This window comes from Staurois parvus, unplaced genomic scaffold (genome assembly GCF_062004578.1).
Source record: "Staurois parvus isolate SC_StPar_1 unplaced genomic scaffold, SC_StPar_1.0 ptg000984l, whole genome shotgun sequence".
Lineage (NCBI taxonomy): Eukaryota > Metazoa > Chordata > Amphibia > Anura > Ranidae > Staurois > Staurois parvus.
In genome coordinates, this window is record NW_028318780.1 from 423,327 (window position 1) to 442,399 (window position 19,073).

General features: G+C 42.9%; 1 protein-coding gene across 3 annotated transcripts in view; it reads right to left on the reverse strand.

Annotated features, from left to right (window-relative positions):
* The window catches only part of LOC149441443 (cadherin EGF LAG seven-pass G-type receptor 2-like), a 465,765-nt gene that overhangs the window by 294,929 nt on the left and 151,763 nt on the right, over positions 1 to 19,073 (reverse strand). For all 3 annotated transcript variants that reach the window (XM_089657338.1, XM_089657336.1, XM_089657337.1), the window contains exon 5: positions 9,357 to 9,472. In XM_089657338.1, coding sequence (XP_089513464.1) covers positions 9,357 to 9,472 — 116 coding nt within the window. The remainder of the gene's footprint in view (positions 1 to 9,356; positions 9,473 to 19,073) is intronic.

The following is a 19,073-nucleotide window of genomic DNA, read 5'->3' on the forward strand; positions in this document are numbered from 1 at the left end:
GTCTTGGCGTGGGAGTTCCCCTCAAAATCCAAAGGGCTTGGTATGTCCATATCAGACCCAAAGGGCTTGGTATGGATGGGAGGAGGGACCCCACGCCGTTAATTTATTTTTTTAATTGCCGGCAATCCCCCCCCCCCCCATGTTGAGGGCATGTGGCCTGGTATGGTTCAGGAGAGGGGGGGGGCGCATGCTCGGATAAGGGTCTGGTATGGATATTGGGGGGTACTCCACGTTGTTTTTTTTTTTAATTTTTGGCGTGGAGTTACCCCTTAACATCCATACCAGACCCGAAGGGCTTGGTGTGGATGGGAGGGGGGACCCCACGCTGTTTTTTTTATGATTTATTTCACGGAAATAAATTTAAAATTCAGCTGTCAGTGGGAAACCCAGATGACAGCTGAAACATTCCTTCTGTCCCTGCAGAGAGCTCCGCTATTATATTTGACATTAAAAGTATAGAGACTGCAACATTGTATCTATTTTGGATACAGATGGTTTTATTGGGAACATATAGATACAATGTTGCAACCTTTATACTTTTTAATTTTAAATATAATATCGCAGCTCTCTGCAGGGACAGAAGTAATTACTTCGCTATTATATTTGCCGGCCGTAGACAGGGCGAAAATCGGACAATATTTTTACCGTTGGTGGTAACGTCGGCCCATTGAACAACCGATTTTTTGTTTTGTTTTTTTTTTAAAAATGGTCAGTTTTCGCCCCATCTATGGCCTGCATTTTTCCTTTTTCTTTTTTTTTTTATTCTTCTTTAATTTCTTCTTTCTTGCAGGTCATGGCTCATGCGCAGATTTTATCTGTCAAAAGATCAGCCAATTTGCCGATCATTGCCGCTAAAATCTGCCGATCTGCAAAATCGGCCAATTTTTATCCAAATTTACCCATTAAAAGTGGCAAAATCCCCAAAAATGGCTGCCCAATTAACCCACTAACGGCCCGAAAATCAGCCTATTTTTTTTTCGGCGGATTTTAGACCCATCTAAAACAGGCCATAGATGGGTCTAAAATCGACCGATTTTTCTGCCGAAAAAAAAAAAATAGAACGATTTTTGGCCCGTTAGTGGGTTAATTGGTTGGCCGTTTTTTGGGATTTTGCCACTTTTTTTTATCAGTAAATTTGGAAAAAAAAATTTCCAACTTTACTGATAAACAAAGTATGCTAAAATCCCGAAAAATGGCCAACCAATTATCCCACTAACGGAAGAGGCCCTTGTCCCCATTAACATGGGGACAAGGTGCTTTGGGGGGGGGATCCCCCCTGCCCCAAAGCACCCCCCCATGTTGAGGGCATGTGGCCTGGTATGGTACAGGAGGGGGGGCGCTCGCTCGTCCCTCCCCCCCCTTTCCTGACCTGCCGGGCTGCATGCTCGGATAAGGGTCTGGTATGGATTTTGGGGGGATCCCCAAGCTGTTTTTTATTTAATTTCAGCGTGGAGTTACCCCTTAATATCCATACCAGACCCGAAGGGCTTGGAGTGGATGGGAGGGGGGACCCCATACCGTTTTTTATTTATTATGGTGCTGGTTTTTAAATGTAATTTACACTTTTTTTCTTCACTATAGCTCAGAAATTCAGCTGTCACTTCCCCCAGCTAAAAGAGAAAGTTTTCTTGGAATTTATATCCCTAAAGGAAACAATGTTTACTTTGAGTTTATTAAAAGATACAAAGTTTTCTGTAACTTGGGGGAAACTGACTTCTAAGTTTGTGAACTATAGTGAAGAAAAAAAAAAGGCTGGCATTTGCATTTGAAAATCAGCGCCGACATACACTTTGTATTGAGAAAAAAAATTATTAACAATTGTGTAAACCGAGGCATTATTTTCAATGGATTTTCATTCGTAAACCGAAAATTACGTTAACCGAGGCGTTGGTAAACCGAGGTACGCCTGTATTAGTATTGCAATCCTTTGTATTGGGATACATAGAACCAACATACATCTGAATTGGCAACATAGCACAACATTTGTGTCACATTTGAGATATCTGGCTAGTTACACTGACCTTGCCCAGGGATTTAGGGTTGATTCACACCACAGAAATACGTGTGACTACCCTAACATACATGTGCTGGTGGCAGCATCTTTGCTTTCTGTTTAAATGATCCCTAGAATGTGAATTAGAATGAGGCCTTGTCTGTTCAAAACACCTTTAAAGTAGCACCTTATGTGAATGTCAAAGGGTGGGATGAGATAAGGGCCTGGACTAATGATTGATTGGATAATGCTGGTTTGCACTCCACCTCCTTTGGGAAAGTTTGTCAAACCATGAGAAGAGTGAGCGAAAGAAATGGATTAAAAAAAATTAAATAATGGCATGGAGTCCCCCCCCCCAAATCCATAACAGACCCTTATCTGAGCATGCAGATACCGCATGCCTTCAAAGATTTATTTCCTTTGTTGAATTGCCTGCTTGGTTCACACTAGATGTGATTTAAAATTGTGCTTTTTGTTGGCAATTTCACCGTGTTTTCTGTAGATTTACCAATGAGTTATTGCGCTTTCAATTGTGTTTTGCATTGCGATTTCTATTGTAGTCTACATGTGAAATCACTACAAAATGCTGAAAAAGTTAGAGAACTACTTTTGAAATTGTGCTGCACCAAATCGCTTATGTTAAGACACTCACATCCACATTCATTAGATCGATATTAGGTACAATTTCAATTCCCAAATTGCACCTGAAAGTGTGCACCCTGGATGCGACTTGGCATGCGATTTGCATGGCATGCGACTTGGCATGCGATTTGCATGGCATGCGACTTGCAAATCGTATGCCAAGTCGCACCCTATTGTCTGCTATTAGAGCAGTCACATGGGTGCATTTCCGACACTGATTTCTAAAGTAGTACATGTACTACTTTTGTGACGATTTGCATAGATATCTGTGTCAGATGTCTTGCAAATCGTAAGGAAATCAGCATCTTCACTGTACGTCGCACAACTTCTAAATCGGCTTTGATGTGAACGCGGTGTAAGGCCTTTTTAATGTTTGATTTCCTGAGTGTTTTTCCAATTTATGAGAAATGCTACATACTAGTAAAAGTGAATTGACATTTTCAGTATTGCATGCGAGATGTGGTCATGTGACTGCCTTAACTCATGCGATAATCTGGAGTGAATTGTGCCCATAGGGCCAAGAAATATTGCCAATAGGGTTCCCTTTCACATCCCTGTTCAATGTTCTGTTGTATGCTGCACAGGTACACGTCACTGTGGCTTTCTTTCTGACTCTGATTTGTGGGGCCTGTATACCAAGGGTTAACGCAGGAGGGAAGAGGATTAATCAGGTGCAAACACTTTCTCTGACCAAATGAATGACAGTGGTGGGTGTGGCCTACCTTATATAAGGAGATGCAGTTGTGGCTGATTTTTGCCTTATACAGGCACATTATTTCTGCATGTCCTTGTCTGTGGTGGTTTGGGGAGGAAGAGATATTTTGGTGAATTGCCCCAGGTCACGCTGTGTTTTGATGTGGGCTGTAAATGTTTTGCATGTTCTTCCTGCTAAGGTGTGTTTGTGTGCTATTGTACAATGATTGTGTTTATTATCTTTGCATTGTAATCCTAACACATGTCCATTGCTCTGCTCTTCCAAATTTGCTTTATTTAGAATGAAATGCAGTTTTCAGACAAACATGGTGAGAAATATATGTGTGGGGGATTTGGGGAGGTGGTTTTATTTTGGCACGTATGTATTTTTATATTGATATTTCGATCTGCAGCTTGTTTTGTGAATAAGCCCAAGTGATATTAACCGTTTGTTTCCTGCTGTAACCTGTGAAAGCAGTTAATTATAAGTATAATCTTTTAGATTGTAAGCTCTTATGAGCAGGACCGTTCTATTTTAGCAACATCAATCCTGTGTTTTGTTTTTTTTTCACATCAAGATATTGAATGTAGCTTTTTGTTGCTGTCCAAATAAATGTGGAATGTGTATTTGATCAATAAACATTTGTACTATGTAGTTTTTGGGGGGATTATTTCATGTTCTAGTTGAATGTTGCACAGTGGCTAAATGGTTAGCACTTCCACCTGGCAGTATTAGGGTCGTTGGTTCGAATCCCAGCCACAGCACCTCCTGCCTGGAGTTTGCATGTTCTCCCTGTGCCTGTTTCCTCCCACACTCTAAAGACATGCTGGTAGGTTAATTGGATCCTGTCAAAATTGGCCCTAGTATATGTATGAATGTAAGTTAGGGCTCTTAGTATGCCCCTTGAGGGTTAGGGACTGATGTGAATTTACCACATTTAATGTAAAGTGCTGCATAAATTGACAGCACTATATAAGTATCTGAAATGTACTAGCACCCCTAACACTTATTTTTGCTAGCTATATAATATGCCCAACTCTTCCTTGTTAGAGCGCACATATGCAAGTATGTCCAAAATAACTGGACATACTCTGGACATGGCGAGATCGCTGTTCTCCACCGAGGAGCTGATCCTGATTTGCTGGGGAAACATTACTAATAATTGTTGTATTTTCAGTTGAAAACATGTCCAATTCCTAGATCCATTGAGGTACATAGCAGAGGTTCAAGGTTCTTCCTAACTATACAGGTGGCACAGACACAAGCATACACCCAGGGCAACTGTTAGATATCATGGGGCCCCGTACAGCATACCTGACAGCCCCCCACTGCCAGAGAAAATATCCAAATTAGATTTATGGTAAAAATACACTAAAAACATTAATGGACATAATCCCAACCATATTCCTGTGAAATCTAAATGATAAAACTGTACTGAGTTCATAAAGTGGGAATCAGGTTTGTTTTTGTGGCTATCGCCGTTTGCAGGCAACCTATGTTACACAATGGAAATGCTGCAGGTCATAATTTGACAAGCATATGGGTGCAGGTGTACAGCCCTGAACACAGACAGTGAGCATTCAGGGCCACTTCCCTACGCCTTCACACCTGTCAGATTAAAACCTGTGTTCATACAGCTGCTGTGTCCCCATAGTGTAACAGGTGGCTCTAGCCACATAAACAACCCACTCATTCATCCTGTACAGGCCAGAGGACCTGTGTGAATGGGGCATTTTTTTAGTTTTTTTTTTCCTCAGCTCGTTAATTTCAATGGCCTGCCTAATGTGTGGGAACATGCAAAAAACTGCAGGCATATTATTTTAAAAGTGTGTTGCACCTAACCGCGCACATCTGCAAAGGGCATTACATTTCTTTGCTGTGCTGGAAAATGTGTGTTCTTGCATGCGTTTCTGCACCACCAATGGTGTGAACAAGTCCTAAGGGCCAGTTCACACTATAGAAACAGTCTAGATGTGTTCCTGATGCGTTTTTGCATGCCCTTTTGGCATGCATGTTTAGTGTGTTCCAGTACATTTTGGATGCGTTTTGGACACGTTGCATTGCATTTTTGTATCCCTTCCAGTTAGTTTTTTTCTACTCTTTTTATTCAATTTAATTAGGGACATGTGCGTTTTAGTACATTCAAGGACGTTTCAATGTGTTCCAGTACAGTTCTGTGCAGAAACAATGCAGCGTGGTCAACTTTGTTTACAGCACCTGCAATGCACTGAAAATGCAAGCGCTGATGTGAACTATGACATTGACAACCATATAACCTTCTTTCTGTGCATTTGTGATGCTGAAAAAGCAACTGAAACACATGTAGTGTGAACTGGTCCTAAAGATTATTAGAGGTAAGGGAACAGGACTGACCAGGGATTGTGAATTCAATCAGACTAGTGGTCATATACAATCAGCAATCGTATAATAATGTGAGATCTGAGCTGTAGCTGATAGAAAATGAGACACATTCACTTGATCAGTAAATATTTAAAAAGAGTGGGGCAGTGATCCATAGATTTGCATATGGGACAGGTGATGATGGGGTGGGGGAGGGGGTAAAGTTGTATAAGGAGACAGTTTTAAAAGAAAAGAAAAAAGTTACAATGAAATATACACAGCATGAAACTTGCACATTTCCTAATTGGCAGAAGAACAGGACGCAGGTAACATTCATCCACTTTCTAGTAATTAGGCAAAATCATGATTGATCAATATTCCTGGCACTGACACAACCCAGAAAATTGATCTCCATTTTTATAACGTTCATAAATGTCAAGGAGCTTATAATCTAAGGGCAGAAACTCAGCCATGTAACTAGGTCCAATGAACCCAACAGCATGTCTTGAGTGTTGGCAGAAACACATCCCTACAGGGAAAGCATGAAAACTGGGATGTAGCCATGACTGGGATTAGAACCCATGACCCAAGCGCTGTAAATTCTGAGCTCTAACCACTAAAGCACTGATAAACTGAAATGATAAAGCGAGCGCTGGTCAAATTATATAGACTACTAAAATAGTATTACACAAGATAAATATAACCACGAACAGTAGTGCATGAACTCGTGAAAGGTCATCCACCCTTGTGACAGTGTACTACACTATTAAGCACCTTTCTGGCTCCTGTGGCTGAGCTAATTCCTCCCCAGGACCATTTGGGCACCCACCCTGATGGATGGAGCTGGATGACTAACCCGCAGCTGCCAGCATACCGCTGCACCCCCAGATGTGTGATGTGTATAACCCATGCGCATTAATACTTTTGTTCTGGTGAGTGTAGACCAGTCCCAAGGGTGGTTTATCTTTCATGAGTTCATGCACTGTCCGTCATGGAGAAACCACACGTGCCATTCATAGGCACTCCCTGAGTTGGTACTCTGACATGAAGGACATTCCATTATTCAGGAATGATTATATGAACTTATTTTAGCACCATTTACCATTTTACATCATTATTGCAATTCTTTGCACTTTTTGGTTTTTACATGCATTCATTATTGATCACATGCATTTATAGCGCTGCACTTGTCTTTAACATAGAATAGTTACGTGATTAAAGAGAGTGAAGATATATCATTATATTGGGAAATTAGAAGTATCCAAATTATTTGAGATATAATTGTGAAAATGTTTAACATCTGAAAATAGAATGTATGACATTCATTAGTAAATGCATTAGTTGTCTGATCATTTGAGAAACAGCAAAAAAAAAAAAAAAATTATAGGTGTACTAATTATGTTACATTCTAAGTATTCTCTTTTGCTAACAGGAAAACGCCAAAGGGGACAAAGCCTGCGCTTGTCCGCCATCTAGCGAACATATTCGGTATTGCACCTAAAAATGTGCCAGATGCGATTGCACATTTACGAATTGCAAAGTAGACGTTCATCAATGAGATTGCTAGACGCCGCTCAGAAGACTGACAGATCTTGAATGGTTTAACGGAGTCTGCCTGAATGTTCAGAGTCTGCTGGTAGACTCAAGTCTTAGTAAATCAGGGCCAAAGAGTCAATATTGTTTATTGTCTTTACCATACTATGGAGTTTTTTTTACTAAAGCTGAAAAGTGAAAAATCTGGTGCAGTTGTACATGGTAGCCAGATCACCTTCTAACTTCATCTTGTTCAATTAGGCTTTGACAAAAAGACTGGAAGCGGATTGGTTTCTATGCAGAGCTGCACCAGATTTTGGACTCAAGTTTTAGTAAATCACCCCCCATATTTTTTTTAACTAAGGTTTGACCACACAATGATAAAAAAACAAACAAAAAACAAACACACACAAAAACAAAAGATTGTGTGAATTTGGTTTAGCAAACAGACTTAGCACATCAAAGACATCAATACGTGGGTGTTTATTGCCATTATACACTGCTGAACAAAATTAAAGGAACACTTTGAAAACACATCAGATCTCAATGGGGAAAAATATCATGCTGGATATCTATACTTATATGGACTGGGTTATGTGTTAGGAACTTAATGATGCCCAATTGTTTGATGGAAATTAAAATGATCAAACTACAGAGGACTGAGTTCAAAGACACCTCAAAAATCAAAGTGAAAAAATTATGCAATAAGCTAGTCCATTTTGCTGAAATTTCATTGCAGCAACTCAAAATGGTACTCAGTAGTTTGTATGGCCCCTACGTGTTTCTATGCATGCCTGACAATGTTGGCATGCTCCTAATGAGACATGGATGGTGTCCTGGGGTATCTCCTCCCACATTTGGACCAGGGCATCACTGAGCTCCTGGACAGTCTGAGGTGCAACTTGGCAGCGTCGGATGGACAGAAACAAGATATCCCAGAGGTTTTCTATCGGATTTAGGTCAGGCAAGCATGGGGGCCATTCTATGGTATCAATTCCTTCATCCTCCTGGAACTGCCTGCATACTCTCACCACATGAGGCCGAGCATTGTCGTGCACCAGGAGGAACCCAGGACCCACTGCACCAGCTTAGGGTCTGACAATGCATCCAAGGATTTCATCATGATACCTAATGGCAGTCAGGGTGTCATTGTCTAGCCCGTAGAGATCTGCGTGTCCCTCCATGGATATGACTCCCCAGACCATCACTGACCCACCACCAAAACGCTCATGATGAACGGTGATACAGGCAGCAGAACGTTCGCCACAGCTTCTCCAGACCCTTTCACGTCTGTCACATGCTCAGGGTGAACCTGCTCTCATCTGTGAAAAGCATATGGTGCCAGTGGTGGACTTGCCAATCCTGGTGTTCAATGGCAAATGCCAATTGAGCTCTGATGCTGGGCAGTGAGCACAGGGCCCACTGGAGGACGTCAGGTCACTCAAGAAGTCTGTTTCTAATTGTTGGTCAGATATTCACACCAGTGGCCTGCTGGAGGTCATTTTGTAGGGCTTCGGCAGTGCTCATCCTGTTCCTCATTGCACAAAGGAGCAGATACCGGTCCTGCTGATGGGTTAAGGACCTTCCACGGCCCTGTCCAGCTCCCCTAGAGTAACTGCCTGTCTCCTGGAATCTCCATGCTCTTGAGACTGTGCAGGGAGACACAGCAAACCTTCTAGCAATGTCACTTATTGATGTGCAACCTCTGTAGGATCCAGGTATCGCCTCATGCTAACATTAGTTACACTGACCATAGCCAAATGCAAATCTAGTGAAAAACAGTCAGAAAAGAGGAGTAGGGAATAAAATGTCAGTGGCCTCCACCTGTAAAACCATTCTGTTTCGGGGGATAATCTCACTGTTGCCCATCTAGTGCACCTGTTAACTTCATTAACACCAAAGCAGCTGAAACTGATTAACAACCCCGTCTGCTACTTAACTGACCAGATCAATATCCCAGCAGTTTAACTGACTTGATGCTATACTCCAATTAAAAAAAGTGTCTTTTTTTTTGGAGCAGTGTATTTGCCCTACCTGTAGGTAACATTATAAAAAAGTACTTGCACTAGGCAAAGATATAAATTATGCATTAATACAAGTACATTTGTAACTCCAAGTGAACAAGGGGATTAGAAAAAAGTATTTTGTATTTACCTGCTGAGAAAGTCAGTTGAACTTGTTCATCTTTCACTTCCAACACTATGAAGTCATGTCTTCCATTAAACCTCCCGTTATACATGAGGAGACCATTCTGCTCCCGAGTGGCAAAGCTGTTGAAAAAAGTTGGTGCTTTAGGTTTGCAAATGTAAATGATTTATTGAAGCTCACTATAGAAGCAACCCATACAGCCAAGATGACAAAGTAAACAAGTGAAACAGTTTAAAACTGGCCATTGACACATCATGTAGCTAGATATGCTGTGGACCAGATCAACAAGAAAGACTAAAGAGAATCTAGCATTAGATGTACACATATTAAGTAATGTGCAAGGGTAACACTTTTAGGTATGTATTACTTCCAACATAAATCACAATATTCCCCCAGACCATGCTATGCTTTAATCTGCTGTTCTTTCCAGAAGAACAGGGCAATGTTTGTTCAGACATAATCCAGGGTTATCATGCACTTCCTGGACTGAGATCGTGGTTTAGCGTTGACACAATCATATAAATCCCATTGTCCAATTCTTGACTATGTTCACAAATCTCTGACATATCAGCCCCCAGCTGCAGCCTCTCATTGTATCACTTGTTACAATCTTATGGAAACTAAGATTGTTATACAATCTTAGAGGAAACTAAGAAAAATCTTCCTTCTGGCTGCAGCAAAATTATGGTATAATCCTCAGCCTAGGCAAAGTCACTTGGTGGAGCTTGAGGACTGCTGACTTTAAAAAAAGAACGTATTGCACTTAGTGTTGTAAAAGTAAACCTGTGATTACAGCATTTTGCATTGCAATAAATTACTGACCTTTGGAAAAAGTGTGAATTTCCTGGATGTTATACTGTTATTGTGATCCTTAAAGCGGAGTTCCACTCACCCTGTCAAAAATAAAAGTCAGCAGCTACAAAAACTATAGCTGCTGACTTTTAAAAAACAGCTACTTACCTGTCCCTCAGTCGCGGTATGTCCCCCGCAGCCCGTTTCACCAGCCGTCCTGTATTCCAGGAGGCTGGCATCCTCAGTGTGGGCATCCGGCTGTGACAGCTTGCGGCTTCACAGCCAGGTACCCACTGCGCATGCGCGAGTAGTGCTGCGCTTCATGAATGGTCCTGTAGTCTTCTGGGACCTGTCACGTGTCCCAAAAACTACATGGAGGGAGGACACCTTCTGATTTCGGTCGCCTAGGCGATCGGACCGGAAGTGGGAGCGAGTACCTGTCAAATTCAGTTGCCCGCTGCTCCCCCCCCCCAAGGTGCCAGTCCTTAATGGGGAGTGGGGGAGCAGTCCTTAAAACGTAACTTCCCCTCTTGGGTGGAGCTCTGCTTTAAAGAACAAATTAACAGGTCTGCTTTAAGGTTAAGGAAGGAAAGAAGCAGATACTTACTTTCTAGGCCTTAGGCCCCTTTCACATCAGGTCCGCCTGTTAGTTTTTCAGGCAAACCTGATTGGAAGGTCAATGCTTTCCTAAGGACAGGCGGGTGTAAAACGGACATGTGTCCATTTACACACACCTACCTCCGGCTCTGATATGGTCCACTGAAATAAAACGGAAAGGGTTCCATCATCCCTTGTTTAGACAGATCAGAGCGCAGTCAGGTGTAAAATGGACAGTGGAGTCTGACGATTGAGCGTCAGACCCCTGACCTTCTCACCAAACTCGTGACCGAAGGACAAGCCAATCTAACACCGCGATGTCACGTGCATAACAATGCCACGCCCAGCTGCACCCTGCACACTGATTTTCCAGCTAATTGGACCACAATCGACGCACCTGCAGCCTGGGAGCGTTTGTTACTGGGTCAGGTGAATTACGCACTTCACACTGCCACCACCTCCTTTTTGTACAGAGAAAGAGGAAACTCAGCAATACACTAGGATGATTGGTTAATCGTCGCTATACCGCTGTCTCCACAGACAACTCTCATAGTAGCGCTCTTCAGCGGCAGGGATTCGTAAGTCACATTAAAGAGCTATAGAGACAGTTCAACACTTTCAGAAAGTAAGATTTATTACTAAAAAGGTCAAAAGGGTGCAGTAGAAATATATATATATATATATATATATATATATATTTATATACACACACACACACACATATATACATACAGAGCACAACAGCACAGCAAACAGATAACAGAAAGACGTTTAGGTAAATAAGTACTTGCCGAAAGATGCCTGGGGTTAAGCAGTTTCAAGTCTGATGAACTCAAAATGGATTTCTGGTCTCGCACTCAGTTTCGTTGTTACAGCGAGATTCTCTTTTCTCTCTGCCTGCTAGATGTTAAAATGCAGAAGGTCCTCACTTCCCTCTCTACACACAAAGCATAACAGCTTATTTCTACCCAAAGTCAACGGGGTGTCTCTTACAACAGAACCCAATTGCCTTATTTGGTAAAAGGATTGTAAAAAAGCAGGGAACTAGCCACGTACTCTGAACGCATTCCTGAGGGAGGGGAAAATCGGAGGAGGGAGACTGATTTGGGAGTTTAACCGCTTGCCACCCTGCCACTGTGTATATACGTGTGCAGGGCGGCAGTGGAGCACAAAAGCACGTTTTAAAACGCGCTCCGCGCTCCCGACACATTCGCGGGTAGGGGGCGCGCATGCGCTCCCGCCGACCCGCGGGTGATACGATTCGATCCAGGAGGGATCAATCATTAGATTTCAGCCAGTGATTTCTGGCTGAAATCACATGATCGGTCCCTGTCCTATCCTGTCCTGTGTTGACATTTACACAGGGCAGGATATGATGTCATTCTTCTCTGCCTGGACACATTCCGTTCCTGACAGAGAAGAAGACATCCAAACAGTGAGTAAAACAACACACACTGACAGTTAGAACACTCTAGGGCACATTTAACCCCCTGATCGCCCCCCCAGTTAACCCCTTCACTGCCCTGTCACCAGTGTCACTGATCAGTGAACCAATTTTTACTGATCACTGTATCAGTGTCGCTGGCGACTTCTGATAGTGTTAGCGCCCCTCCCAGATAGCTCCAGATTGCCCGCTAGTACACCAGTAATCCCATTTAACCCCTTAATCTCCCCCTCCCCCCCCAGTTAACCCCTTCACTGACCTGTCACCAGTGTCATTGATTACAGTGAACAGATTTTTACTGATCACTGTATTAGTGTCAGTGGTGACTTCCGATAGTGTTAGCGCCCCTCCTAGATAGCGCCAGTTTGCCCGCTAATGCATGGGATTTTTTTTACCAAAAACATGTAGCAGAATACATTTTGGCTTAAATTTATGACTAACTTTGAGTTTACAATATATTTTTTATAGCTGAAAGTAGAAAATATTGTTTTTTTTCAAAAGTTTCGTGGTTTTTTCGCAAAAAATAAAAAGCGCACAGGTGATCAAATACCACCAAAAGAAAGCTCTATTTGTGTGAAAAAAAGGACGTAAATTTCGTTTGGGTACAGCATTGCATGACCGCGCAATTATCATTTGAATTAGTGCAGTGCCAAACAACAAAAAAAGGCCTGGTCATTAAGGGGGGTAAATCCTCTGGGGCTCAAGTGGTTAAGAGAAATACCAAAATGCAGAAGTTTGGAGAAAAATGGAGAACCGCACCTCTCCTTGTCTGCATGATTGTTACAGAGTCCATTTGCTCCCAGCTGCCCAAAGAGCGCTCTGTCAGTGTACGCTCTGCAGAAACCTGAGTGGACATGGATGTGTCATCCACCCACTCTGCTCTGATCAGCAGGGGATCTGTGAGCTGATAGTAACACAATTCCTTGCACATGATTGGATATTCTTTGAAAAGTTAAGCTTCCCCTCATTTACTAAGCTCTAGTCTGGAGCAAATGCCCATGCAGAATGCAAATAATAAAAATGGAACTTTACTCTCTTAACCACTAGGGGACTGCCCACAGTACATTTACTGTGGCAAAGCGGCCCCTGTAGGCAAGATAAGCGTCATCCTGTTTACATGGTAGGGGGGCGCGTGCAACTGCCCTACCCGCGGCACCGTTCGCGGCTGCCAATCTGTGGGTCCCGGCCGGTGATTACCCACCAGTTCCTGGCGATTGCTGGCAAACACTGACAGGGAGCACATCTGCATTGATTTCAATGCAGCTCTCCTCCCTTTTTAGTTTCCAGCACACTGTTCCGGAGAGCAGAGCTTAGCTTTCCGGGACAGTGTGTTCCTGTGAAGCACCCCCCCCCAACCCTAGTGAAACACTCCCCTCACACAGTAAACCCTTTGATTACCTTTAAATGTTAACCCCTTCCTCCCTCGTGCCATTAGTACAGTGTCAGTGCTTTTTTTTGCACTGATCACTGTGGGGAAGTCAGTTCCCCCCAAGTGTCAGAATGTCTGCCGCAGTCCCGCCATAAGTCGCTGATCGCCGCCATAAGTCGCTGATCACTGCTATTAGTATAAAAAAAAAAAATTCCAGTATGTATACCGCCATTTGTGCACGCTATAACTTTCACGTAAACCAATTAATTTACACGTATTGGAATTTTTTTTTAGCAAAGACACAGAGCAGAATACATTTTGGCTGAAATTTATGAGTAAATTTAACCTTTACATTTTTTACAGCAAAAAGTCCAAAATATTGTTTTTTTTTCTCTCAAAATTCTTGGTCTTTTTTTATAGTGCAAAAAATTAAAGCAAAAAAAAAAAAAAAAAAACGCACAGGCGATCAAATACCACCGAAAGAAAGCTCAATTCATGGGGGGAAAAAAAAAATGACAATTTAATTTTGGTGCAGCATTCCATGACTGCGCAATTGTCAGTTAAAGTAATGCAGTGCTGTAACACAAAGAGCTTCTGTAAATGCTTCCTGACTGCCCTATAGCAGAAATACTGCTACAGGGTGGCACGGGTGCACAACATCACAAATATACGTGATTCACGCTCCCGCGATTTTCACGCCCCTCCCATATGGCGTCAGATTTCCCGCTAGTACACCAGAAATCACATTTAAACCCTTGATTGCCAGGAACACGCTCATACACAATAATCCTCCATTGCTAGTATAGTGTCTGGATGGATCAATATCTTTGTTCAGATCAGCACTATACCAGCATTCACATTAGTAAAGCATCCCCAAAAACACGGCGTTAGCGGGATCAGCCCTGGCACCTGCCAGCACCTGCGTTTAGCCCCTATGCTTACCCCCCTCCTTCTCCCACAGCAAGTGCTGTGTCAGTAGGTCACTGTCACTTGATACATTGCACACAAATCTGCAGTGTTCGCAGAATCAGGCCTGATATCTGTTAGCACTTGTCGGTAAATTTTGATGACACTCATATGCAGCAGAGTGCCAGTACTAGTGCCACACTACATTTTGGTGAACTGGCGAGCACCGGTGGCCTAGTACATCCTGGTCTTTCACATATCTTAGACTGTAAGCTCCCAGGATCAGGCCCTCCCAACCCTCTTGTATTGAAGCTGTATTGTCTCCCGTTATATAGCAAAGCGCTGAGCAAACTGTTGGCGCTATATAAATCCTGTAGTATAATAATAATAATAAATAACACTGCAGTATCAATTGGTGACATGGCAAGTCCCATAAGTGTAGTACAAGCTGGTGCGGTGGTGAGCACAAATATTGTCCTGCGAGCACAAGTATTGTCCCACAACCACCAAGAATTCGCACACAGGCCTGTACAGCCCCTAGTATCCTTCCGGACGTGCTTGCAAATCCCGATTGGCAGCCCACAAATTCTGCAGCACCCGTACTTCCCCCATTCACTGTCCAACCCGGAATTCAGGTGGAAACAGCAAATTTAACTAATCCCCTTGATTTTTTGGAACTGTTTTTCACGGAAGATCTGTATGCATTGATTGTGGATCACAGCAATTTATATGCACAATTTATCACTGCCAACCCAAATTCAAACCTTGCCAGACCATTCGCATGGAAACCCATTACGGTTTCTGAATTTTTTTTTTTGGACCTAAGCCTAAAGCATTACTAAAAAAAATTAATTGCGGTTTTTTTTTTACTAATAACAATTTTTATTGGTTTTCATGCAAGTACAAACAGTACAGTAAGAGAGTATATGGAAAGAAAATAAACATAACAGAGATATACATCGATGGCAAAACTACAAAGGGTCAGGATCAGTTGAATCATATAATAACAGTGTGGAAATTATCAGGGCCTTTTATTTTAGGTCGGCATAGAGGAAGTGAAGGTATCCCACGGGCACCAAATCATCTCAAACACAGCAAACGAACAACCATGTAATGCAGTCAAATATTCCATCTGTCTTACATCAGCAATAATTTTGTACAAAGTCTGCAATGAAGGGGGAGTAGAAGATAACCAACACATAGGAATGCTTCTCCTGGCTGCGGTCAGAACATGTACAGCAAGTTTTCTGGATGGTTTAGGTAGACCCGGGAATGGTAAACCCAGCAAAAAATGTAATGGGTCAAGTGGGAGAGAGATATGTAACAACGATTGCAACAAGGAGCGGACCTCTTCCCAAAAAGGAATAATGGAGCTGCATGTCCAAAAAATATGATAGAGAGAACCCAGGTCTCTACTACAGCGCCAGCAGACAGGAGAAGCACTCGGATTATAAGCATGGAGAACTTCAGGTGTTTTGTACCATAACATCATGATCTTGTATATATTTTCCTTAAAAACCACACAGACAGAAGATCTAGATGCATTTTCCCAAATTTTCTTCCACGTTAATAAATCAATATCACATTGTACAAATTGAGACCACCTACGCATGTAGAGGTGAGTGTCATTGGCTAAAGGGGGGGCATCCATAAGAAGCTTATGAGTATTAGAGATAATACCCCTTTGATGGGGACCCTGCATACATGAACGTTCGAAGGGAGTAGGCTTCCCCAGAATCAATAAGGGTGATAAGGTAGAAAAAAAGTGGCGTATTTGAAGGTAAATATAAAAATGTTGGGGAGGTAAAAGAGCTTTTTTCTGAAGATCCGGGAATGAGTATAACTTACGAGTCACCGGGTGAATCAAGTGACGCAGTTGAAAAAGGTCAGCTACTACCCAGAGGGACATCCGGGATATGGCCATATTGTCTGGAAGGTTAGGATTATAGAGGATATTTGTCAGTGGGGAGCAGTCAGAGGCCAGTGAAAATTTAGCCTTACATTTCTGCCAAACAGTCATAGAAAAGTGCATGGGACCAAGGAATAGGTGGCGGAAGGATGAGACATCCACTGCTGAGGTCGACCAAAGAAGAGGGCATGGATGAGTTGGGTACAGTTGCAAAGATTCGATCTCAGTCCAAGTGTTGGGAGGATGATGGGTAGACCATGACAAGAGAAAACGAAGGTGAGTTGCATAATAGTATGTTATTATATCCGGCGCCCCCAATCCCCCCCTAGTGCGCGGAGAGAGCAAAACAGAACGTGCAATCCTGTGCCACTTGTTATGCCAAATGAAATGCAAGAAAGATTTTTGAAGGGAGTGCAGTTTGGACATAGGAACGGGAATGGGGAGGGTTGCAAACAAATATAAAAGTTTTGGTAACACGGTCATTTTTAATACGTTAATGCGTCCGAGAAAAGAGATGGGCAGGGCATCCCAGTGTTTCAGAGAGCGAGAAATTGCTATAAATAGTGGAGGGAAATTGGCTTCATATATGGATTGGTAAGAGGAAGTAAGATTAGTACCTAAATATTTTAAAGAATGGGTGCACCACCGGTAGGGAAAGGCTTCCTGAAGTGAAGATAAAACGGCAGGTGGGACATGTATTGGGAGTGCCTCAGTTTTGGACGTGTTGACTTTGTAGCCTGATATAGCCCCAAATTGTTTCAGGGTCTTATGCAAAATTGGTAAGGAGGTATGGGGACACGTAAGTGTAAGGAGGATGTCATCAGCAAACAGCGATAATTTGTACTCATGGGAATGGGATTGTATCCCGCGAATATCTGGATTCGACCTGATGGCGATAGCTAGTGGTTCCAGACAAAGAATGAACAGCAAAGGAGAGAGTGGGCAACCCTGACGTGTGCCATTTGACATCCGAAAGGGGAGTGAAAGAAAAGAAGCTAATCTGACCTGCGAAAAGGGGGACGAATAAAGGGCCTTCAAGGCTGCTACAAATGGCCCCTAAAACCAAATTTCTCCAAGACCCTGAACATGTAAGGCCAACTTAAACGGTCGAAAGCTTTTTGAGCATCCAAGCTCAATAACACAGTAGGGGTGGAGGATCGATTAACCAAGTCAATCAGATCAATGGATCTCCTGGTGTTATCTGCAGCATGTCTGGCAGGTACAAAGCCCACTTGGTCCCTATGTATGAGTTTGGAAATAATTCCAGACAATCGATTGGCCAAAATTTTAGTGAAAATCTTGTAGTCGGAATTGAGTAGGGCAATGGGGCGGTAGCTGTCCACAATAGAACGATCTTTATCGGGTTTAGGGATAACCGAGATATATGCCCGGGAGAAATCAGTCTGGGGTGTGATCCCCTTGAAAAGATCTCGATAAAAAGAGAGGAGATGAGGGGCCAGGATACCAATAAAGGATTTATAGTAGGAGTAAGGCAGTCCGTCCGGACCCGGGGTTTTACGAGAGGGGAGATGTTTAATTGTGTCCAATAATTCCTCTAGCGTAATATCAGCATTAAGGGTAGCAATGTCTAAGGATGATAGTCTCGGAAGTGACAGGGGGTCAAAAAAACGATCAAACGATGACTGTGTGAGGGGTGGATGAAGATCTGGGGACAGACAATTATACAGTTTCTCATAAAATGAGCCAAAAAGGGTTGCCATGACCCGGGGGTCATAGGTAGGGTTTCCATTTGGTTGCATTAAAAGATCAGGTAACGCAGAACACGACTGAGCTTTGAGTCGATTGACCAACATACGATGGGGCTTGTTAGAAAATTCGTAAAATTTCTGCTTAATCCACAAGAGAGATTGTGCAGTCTTATTGGAGTCGAGAACTTTAATTTGGTCCCGTAGAGATGTTACCCTCCGGAGTCCAGAAATGGACGGCCTGGCCAACAACCGTCGCTCCGCCAAAACCAGTTGATGTATGAGAGAGGCTCTAGCACTCGCCAAAGACTTTTTTAAACGAGAACCCATAGAAATACAGAGTCCTCGAAAGACTGCCTTGTGGGCCTCCCACAGAGTTGAGGAAGAGCCTACGGAGCCAACATTGTGGGCAAAATAGGTGTCAAGTCCCTGGGACAACTCATCTCTAAGATGATCTGTGGAAAGAAAAGTCTCATTAAGGCGCCAATGACCTGGTTTGAGTATGACAGGAGGAAATAAAAGGTTTAAAGTCAGAGAGGCATGGTCAGACCAAGTGATGGGATTGATTTCGGAAGAAACCAGGAGCGGAAGCAGTGGGGCAGAGATAAAAAAGTGATCTAGGCGGGAGAAACTACGGTGAGGGGTGGAGTAGAAAGTGAATTGTTTATGGAGGGGATGTTTAATCCGCCAAGCGTCAAAGAGACGATGTTCCCTTATCAATCTACGAAAAGATTTTGAAGAGGAGCATTGCCGCTTCGAGGGGGTGGACTCAAAAAGGGACTTCCTGTCTTTATGGGGGGAAAAAATCAAATTGAAATCCCCTCCAACAATCACCTGCGAAGTGGAGATGGAATCTAGGTTAGCGAGTGTTTGGGAAAGGAATTGCAATTGACCCGTATTTGGGGCGTATAAATTCAACAAAACAAGGGGAGTGTCACCAAGCATACAGTTCAAAATAATGAAGCGACCCTGGTGGTCAACCTTGGAGGAAACAACCCGA